Source organism: Morone saxatilis, unplaced genomic scaffold (genome assembly GCF_004916995.1).
Source record: "Morone saxatilis isolate NCDOM2014 unplaced genomic scaffold, NCSU_SB_2.0 Contig2, whole genome shotgun sequence".
NCBI classification, from domain to species: domain Eukaryota; kingdom Metazoa; phylum Chordata; class Actinopteri; family Moronidae; genus Morone; species Morone saxatilis.
Genome location: NW_023339762.1, coordinates 19535973 through 19545090, shown reverse-complemented (window position 1 = coordinate 19545090; position 9118 = coordinate 19535973). Strand labels below are relative to the sequence as shown.

General features: G+C 42.4%; 1 protein-coding gene across 1 annotated transcript in view; it reads left to right on the top strand.

The window, feature by feature from the left end:
• LOC118330065 (ubiquitin-conjugating enzyme E2 H-like) overlaps positions 1 to 718 on the top strand; it is an 8782-nt gene extending 8064 nt beyond the window's left edge. The window contains exon 7 of the mRNA XM_035664452.1: positions 35 to 718. Within this exon, the coding sequence (XP_035520345.1) occupies positions 35 to 159 (125 nt within the window). The 3' untranslated portion in view covers positions 160 to 718. The remainder of the gene's footprint in view (positions 1 to 34) is intronic.
• Positions 719 to 9118: the final 8400 nt, after the last annotated feature.

The following is a 9118-nucleotide window of genomic DNA, read 5'->3' as shown; positions in this document are numbered from 1 at the left end:
TCTCTCTCTCTCTCTCCTCGTTTGTCTTTTTCAGAGTACATCCAAAGGTACGCCACAGAGGAGGCTCTAAAGGAGCAGGAGGAGGGAGGGGGCGACTCCTCTTCAGAGAGCTCCATGTCAGACTTTTCGGAGGACGAGGCTCAGGACATGGAGTTATAGTGAAAGGGGGGAGATCCTGTCCCCTTCACCTCACAACAGACTGTCGTTTCCTAAAGAGCAGAAACTCAGTACTATATTCATATTTAAACGAGACAATTTTTTACAGCGACACAAGGATTTTTATTGCTACACAAGGATTTGCAGTATGATATTGCAGAATATTAACCCTTATTTAGGAATTCATGACCCACCCGACCCCCATTGCCCTCCTCTTCGCCCCCCCAGAGAGCCTGTTTAGATCAGAAAGGAGTGCATCATTCATTTCCATGATCTTTAGCGTGGCTTCAGTCAAAGCCTTTCACAGTCCAGCTGAGCCGTGAGACCAGAGGACTGACATCCACACAAAACTGTTTCCCATTTAGTTCCACAAAGCCAGACCTCACCACACCTCGAGTCGTAACACGCTCAGTCGTTTCTTTTTTCTTTATTTGACATCTCACTGCATCATCGGACATATTTGCCCCACCGAAAGAGGACGGCGGGATGACAATCCACGATTTCTGAGCGATCTCAACTTCAAAAGAGAGTGGAAACCCATTTTTCTTTAACCTGTCACCTTTGANNTCCCCCCCCCCCCCCGAGGAGTCGCCGTTACAATCATCGCTTACGAGGAGCTGAAGACCCAGAGGACAACAGTGCGTTCGTGTGTTCATCGTGTACAGACTCTGACGCGACCGGCCTCTGTGCGAACCTGCTGACAACATCACACTCTATCAAACAACCAATGCATTAACCATGACAACGCCGCAGTGTCTGTGTGTGTGTGTGAATGTAATCCAGGGAGAATCATGGCGTATTGATAACCTTTGTTGTACCGACCCGTGATGCTCAGCAGAAATCAGGAGAGAAGGTTCATAATCCTGATTCTTCTCCTTCACCCATCCTCCTCCTCCTCCTCCTCTCCGTTTTAGGAAAGTGTTTGTCATTCTCTGAGTATCTTTGTATATTGTGGCATGACACAGAAGTAAATTTGTGGAGCTGTAACGCTGTAGATGTGGGGAGGACGCCTGTGAGCCGGGCGGGGTTCGGTGGGGTTTATCCAGGTCCTTGTTGAATTATTGAACTTCTTAACTTTGCCTATTGCTTGTGTTGAACTATAATAGGTGTTTGACTTGCGTAGGGATAGTAAAATCTTTTTGCGGGTGGTGAATCCTATCATAATATATGGTTTAATACTTATATAACACACTAGTTTAAAGAGTAACTGTCCTGTAAAGATGAGGAGAATTAATACATCTTTGTCTGTGGGATGACTCTTTTTGTTTGAATCAAATCCTCTGAAGACATGTTGCACCCCTGCTCCCCTGCACCCCCTTCTTATATGCAAATGTGTCCGTAAAAGTTACATTGTCAGACAGAAGTGCTCTTTGTTTCAGCCATTCAACACCGTCACATTTACTTTTTTTTTCATGCTGTTGATGGCCTGTTATTTTTCCAAAAAAAATGGTGGGACCAAAATCTGGAGAACGGATCTACAAGCCTAAAAGTTCAAACGTAAGTTCAGGAACAGGTTTCTTCTCCTTCAGAGGACATTTAAAAAAAAAAAAAAGGCTTTTGTCCTGGTTTTACACCTGGAAAGATTCATGTGCCTGTTGGCGTCTGTGGAGGAGGCCGTTACCAGAGTAGTGACAGTTTACTGTTAAATTTCATGATGGTACACTGGTCTGTGATTTAGTGCAGAAACGTGTCTGTAAGAGGCTCTCACCGCATTGCAGATCAGTTTGTATTATCTGTTACTTCTGGAGGGAAACACAAATTAGAATATTTGCTTTATCGCCATCAAAGTGGGCTGTTTCTTCTTTGTTTGGAGGAAAAATAGAATATAAACTTTTATTAATAATCCCTTTATGATTAAAGAAAAAAAAACCCCGAAACAATGTCAGGATCTCTTTCCGTGTTGTTTTGCAAGAGTTTACCTTCGTTTGAGAATTAACATAGGCTGGTAAAACTAGCATGTCACAGCTTTTTGGCATTAAATAAAAACAACGTATTTGTTAAATAACCTAGTTAAATGGCTCTAATTAGCCTCTGTAACCAAATTTATGTTGGTGTAGGTCTTAGGACTACATGATGTCACAGTCAGTTTCATTTGCAACACACAACAAACCACTGTCCAGCCTTGTTGTTTGTCATTATCTGGATTCAGTGTATTATGTATTTTTTATTAATGAGACACATATATTTGATGCCTATAATTTGTTTGAATGTTTTATTTTTGTCTTTTAAGCCCTACGGTCAGGATACAAGTCCAGAAATCAGATTTTTTTAAAAGCAAAAAATGAATAAATGTGCTTCCCTTGTAACTTGAAGAAAGAAATAAACAACAAAAAATATATGATTTAATGTCAGTATTATTATGTGTGTGTGTGTGTGTGTGTGTGTGTGTGTGTTCGATGGTCTCAGAGGGTGAGGCAGGAAACTGTTGGGACTAGTCTCACACACACTTAATGTATTTAAAGAGCTCATGCTCGGGCAAAATGGTGTTCTGGGGAAATTTGAGTGATTATATCGTGTTATAATTACCTCCATCCACTAGATGGCAGTCCGAGCCGTCTGTCTCTTAAGAGGTTTAGTCCAGTAGTGAGATAAGTTTTAGATAAACCTTCATTTAGGATGTTTTGACGTTTTATTTTATTTTTTTGAAGAATTCTTTAAACATATAAGTATAGAAAACACCCAGACCTATTAAATATTATTGTTAAATATGTTTTTATATTATGACTTTTCATGTTTCTTTTTCTGTTTGTGTCTTGTTTAAATGTTTCTTGGATATTAAGGCAGATAAAGGGTTGTTTTACACCTGTTACAGGTGTAAATGATAAAATGAATGATGGCTGCATTCCATTTAGCTGCTTCAGTTTCAGGGTCCTGGTATTGTGCATGTTGTTCGGCTCACTGTCACACTTTCATGACTTACTGGGACACTTGAACAGAGCTTGTTATTACTGTGCTTTTCCTACCATGACCAGTTAAATATATGCTGTGAAGAAAAAGACGTGTAGTGGTGAGAGCTGAGTAAATATGGGAGCCAGAAGAAGGAAAAGTCATAAATAATCATTAAAATTAATGTAAATGGTCATGGTAAGTCAAACTTTGACATGTTATCTCACAGTTTGGACATACTCTCTTGTAAGAGTGATGTAAATTCTGCCTAATGTTCATCTATTTTGTCCTTTTCTGGCAGAATTTGTGTTTTTATTTACACATTAATGGTTGTTTTTTTTTTAATTCTTATAAGGCCTAAACGCCATTTAAATCCATATTTGGAATATTCTCTCATTTTATTACACTTATTACAGGTTTTACTGGTTTCAGATATGGATCATCAGATCATCAGTGAATGGATGAAGGTGGCCTTCCTGCATGTTGAGACGCTGGAGAACCAGACACACAGTAGCTTATAATGATCTTATGAAATATTCATTGTGGCCGTGCAGCCTCCTTCAGGTTTCTTGTTTCAACATCAGTTTTAATTTGACTGGAAGGTAACACACACACACACACACACACACACTAACGCAGATTTCCAACCATTGGACGCAGTTTAAATGGATTCTTGCATGAAAGTGATGCATTTTATTCACATATTTTACTCAGATTTGAAGAAAATGTAGAGATTTTTTAGAAGAAAAATGTTTTAATACTGAACATCCTGTTATCAATGCAGCCATTAATAGTTGAGGTAAAATATTTGTAATTTAACAGCAGGGAGATCATTTTGGGGGGTTTATCTGGAGTGTGGAGCTACTTTTTAAGATGAGCAACTGCAGGATAAAGCTAGTACTGATGAGTTTCATAAGACTTTAGTTTTTTTAAACTATATCAGAGAAGGTGATGAAGTTATTTGTGAGTAGTAAGGCGAGCAGCAGCCGCGCTGTGCAGAGGGCGGTGAGACGCTGCTGGCCGGCTGCGCCTCCTTCATAATGTATGGAGAGGACAAAGGCTGCACGGGTGGATTTCAGCGTCAACTTTGAAAGAGCCGTAACCCAAACCTGTCGGATCCCACTCCGACGGGCTCGCATCAGCTGAAAGGATGATGCCTCTTTTTCCACCTGCAATCTGTCTAATAATCACCGACAGCAGGTAAATGAGCCCTTCAGGGACCTTTGGGTGCCCGTATATAACGAGGAGCAGAGGAGGCCTGTACTCGGAGAAACTTTTAGTCCCTGTGCAGGGATGGAAGAGAGCGGGAGCTTCAGGGGCCTGGATGCAGCAGGGTGCCACACCCGTGGATGCTGGTAGGTCTGCTGCCTGGTGGCAAACACCAGGGTTTTATTATGCAGCGTGTAAAGTGTTGATGTGACAGGATGGGCAGAGATGGAGCTAAGTGTTAGAGTTTACCAGTTCTTTTTGCGTCTGACATCTCCTAAATCTTAATTATAGTAATTCAAAGTAGAATACATAACTGTGTGTGCATTAATCTGCTTTATTTCAGGCGATTTGAGGATTCAATTCACTTTAATGCTTTATTTTTGTGAGAATTTGTCAGATTATGTTTGAAGTTTAGCAAATTAATTCGGGCAGCGTTACATTACCACTCAACCGGGTTTCCTGAGCTCCTCGTCGTCGCCACTGCAGTACTCGTCCTGTGCGTAAAAGGCGCAGGGGGAAGTGTGCTGTAGGCCTGCGTATAGAGGCAGCAGAAGGAGAGGGAGGAGGGCGGCGTGGATTACTATACTGCCAGTGGGTTAAGATGCTTACCAACTAATTACCTGTCCACTAAAATCCTCTGCCATACAGCCCCAAAACAAGCAGGGAGACGCGAAGGACGGATAGATGGAGATATGGAGAGTAAACTGAAACAATGTGGAGCAGCGGACTGAAGAAAGACAACAAAGTAATCTTTCCTCCTACAGACCAGTCCATCCTATTTTTTCGACTTTGAGTAAAAGACTGATTGTGAAGAGATTCTCCTGCTGGATGCGTTTGGAGGCTCAACAAACACGTTTCCTTTTGTGTTTTTATAAACTAAAGTGTTGTTGTGAGGATATGGGATCATTTATAAGGTAAGAATCAATGGGTATCTAAATAAAATCCACAGGCCTTTGCAATTTGCGTGGCAAGATCCTGCGTAACCTGCGTTAGTAAATGTGTGCGATCCTCAGGCTGTTACTTTTTATATTGTGTTATAACAATGTGGGAATGAAGAAGTAGATATTAATGACAAATGGAAATAATAATAATAGTTTCTCTTTGAAAATGAGGGAATGCTTTGAGTCAGACTACTTCAGGTGATTACACAAACCTCCACTGCAGCCTTGATTATAACAGGAAATTACTTTATTGGGGAGGTGAGTGATATTCTACTGTTGAACAATCAATAAAGTGTCACATGTACTTTTAGTTCCCTTTAATCTATCAGTCATGTGGACTAATTATCACCACAGACAACGAGACAAAGTAATAAAGAGCAAAAGACATTAAGAGCAACTAAACGCAGCAACTTCAGGAGATTTCTGTTTATGCTCCCATCTCTCTCTCTCTCTCTCAAGCCTTTTACTCTATTGATCTCTCCCGGAAACGGGAAGATGAGCCCTGCTTTGGGACCCATTTGGAGCATCTCAAAAATCACTTAGCGCATCATTCCCTACAGCCAGAATCAATCTGAGCAGCAGACCTGCTCCTCCACCAGCATCAGGAGGTCTCTCTCACACGGAGGCCAGAAACGTCCCAAAATACTGAAGCCAACAATAATCCCATGATAACTTTTAGAAGGATATAAATACACGCTGATTTCAGTGAAGATTTTCTTGAAGCGTCAACTGAGGAGTAAGCACTACAGGGCCTGTGCAGCAGATGGCATGGCTGGATTTACTCCCCATCCTGGAGGAGGAGGACATCGTTGATTCTGATGCAGTCTGCTCAGGACTGTAAAGACAAGACTCTCAGCTGAAGCTTTTACAGGCAGACATGAAAGTCGAACCTGAGCATGAAGCAGCAGACAGGAAGTGAGGTTTTTAAGACAGCTCTGTGTAGGCTGTTTTTAGCTTTAAAGTGTGACTACACTTATATTTCCTCCTGTTCTGTGTATGGCACTGGTAGAGATCACCTGTCCACCAGCCACTATCAGCTGAATTACCATAGGGCCATAAACAGAGTAGAGACAGAACCACATGAAACTCAGCTGCTTTAAAACCTCTTTTGCTCCAGTGGCACCGCAAGGGGACAATGACTGATCTGAGGAGATTCTCCTGAACATCTTTAAACAGGCTTTTTTACAGTGTTTCATAGTTTATTTAACTGATTTTATTTTCTTTGTGCATAAGAGATGAAGGTAGAGATGTTACATTTACTGCAGTGATCTTATAAAAGGGGTAAAATACGAACATTTCTCTCTCTATCTGCATAATTTCACCTTCTGTTGTTGCAGCTTTTACAGTAATCTGACAGCATTCACTTCTGACTCGTGTTGAAAGTGATACGTAAATGTAAGTATCATGACTTTTAAGAGACTGGGACGCTTAATTCGGAGATGCAAAATGTAAAACCAGCCGACAAGGTCTTAACCAAGTGAGATTTCCCATCTTCTTTGCCCATTTTGGCACTAGCACATTTTTGCTTTGTTTCTCCTGGTTTGAGCAATCATGTGTAGTGCCAATATAGGACAAGACAGACACTCAGCTGGTCATAAATATTCTGGTGCCTCCTGTGTTTTGCTGTTATCTTTGTGAGAGAGAAACATAAGAGAGAGGAGACGAAGGGACGGGGAGGATGAGCTATGGATCAGATCAATTGCGCCGTGCCTCTCAGATATCCCTGGTTACCATGGAGGCCTGTGCCCCATCTCTGAGACACTGTAACCCGAACCCCCTACTTGTCACACAGATCTGGTGGCTGTGACGGGTGCACTCTCCCACAGTGTTTGGCAATGGTAGAACTCACTCTGGTGGGCTGGAAGGATCCAGTGGTTCTAGACTTGCCAACAACTGACTGAGAGCTTTACCCTGCCCGCCGCAATCCCAGGACACATCACAGGAAGAGGATTATTTTATGTTGTAGGAACATGTGTTAGCCAGGGCAACGCCAAGTCATTTTATTCACCAGTACAAGCCTGGATGTTACAAAAAAGGTCACGGGTGGCAGGTTGAGGGTGTTGTTGGGTGTGTGAGTGACTGCAGGCGGAGCAGTGAGGGGTTCAAATTGACCATCCTCTCCTGAGCGTTCTTGCAGTCTCAGAACACCGTAGAAACTCCTCAAGGACACAAGACCATTTCTGAGAGGAGTAACCACACAGAGCAAACCACATAAGTCCAGTAAGTCTACTGGTTCAGAGAACATCCCCAGAGTCTGTAAATCCTCTTTGTCCTGCCTGCTTCCTCAGATGTATCCCCCTCGAGGTCATCTTGGCCAAGAAGATCACTGAAGGTATGAACCAAAGGAGACTTTTGACCATTGGGCCATAACCCATAAATCCATACACAGGCCATTAAGCACTTGGGTTGACTATCATCTACCCCGGTCAATAAATCAATGTCGTTCATGTGTTTGGCTGTGGAACCTGCAGCTGACGTTCTGTAGTTGTAAATCCTCGGTGTTGGCGTTCGCAGTATAGTGCAACCTGATCCCGCTCAGTTATGAAAGGTCTGAGTTGCAAAAGTTCATCCTAAATGATGTTAGTGCTGCGTCAACCCATTAAATCCCACAGAGGCTTCTGAGAATGCATCATGATGAACTGTTAGAGTAGCATTCATCAAACCTACATTGCTTTACATGGCTGTAGCTACCAGTGACGACACTGAGGTTACGTCTTAAGTGTTGTTTCTGGGAATTTGGTGAGTTTTAACATCTAGGGGAGGAGTTTACACTCTTCACGTTACACACTAAAACGTATTGAAATAAAAGGATTTTGGGGTTCCCTGATAGCTCACCTGGTGTCCTTACCACAGCGGCTTGAGTTTGTCTCCAACTTACGGCCCTTTGCTGCATGTCATCATCCCCTCAGGTGTCTGTGTGGGACTGAGCAGTCAGACCGATCAGCGGTTGATGTATGTTCATCATGTTTCAGTACGAACGCTGTGAGAGTCCATTATGGCCGATTGCAGAGGATGTGAGGTTAAGTGGTGCCAGCGGACGCAGAGAGAGAGAGAGAGAAAGGAAGGAGGGAGGCCAACATGCTGACAGCTGGTACGAGTGATTAGACCCGTGTAGTGATGTAGGGAAGGCATCAAAGCTCTTTAGGGAGAATCCCTAACAGGGAGGTGGCAAGGGCACACACACACACACACACACACACACACACACGCACACCGAATCCTGAACTTCCTTAGTGACTAAAACTGCCTTTAAACAGGTCCAACAGCCTATGGGCTTCACTGGCCAGCTGTCATTCTCAGATGCATCACCAACCAATGTATTATCAGCAGCTCTGCCTCAGGGCACACACACACACACACACACACACACACTAACCCCCCTCTGACTATGGGATACTGGTAATACAGGGGAATGAGTGGTGTCATTAGATTAGATTGGGTGTGGAAGTCAACGGATCTCCTCATTAATCTCTTACACTAATGGCCGTTTATTTGTTTGTGTCTCAGCTGCTCTTTTGTGTCGTGTGTCATTGTGCTACATGTCTGTTACATTAAAGGTATTTGACACTAATCTCAACAGCATGATGTCAATTTATTGAGAAATTAGGATGATTTAGTTTCTTAAACGGGGGTACACGTACCTCTAGGTGTTCTTTGGAGTAGAGGGTGTGAGAGAGGGTTTTCTTTGTGTTAATGTAAAAAAAATCTGTCACACAGAATTCTTAAAATAACTATACTGCAATTGGTTAAATAAAAAATGTAAATGTCAGTTCGATAAACCACATTGCTGTAAACTGTCACTTGCCCTAAAAACCTCTGGAAACCTCAGTTTGATCACTGTTGTTATGTCCTTGAATGACGATGAAGATCCTGCACAAGCCCTCGTTTTAATTACGAGGTGCAACTTATCAAAAAGATGCAGTTCA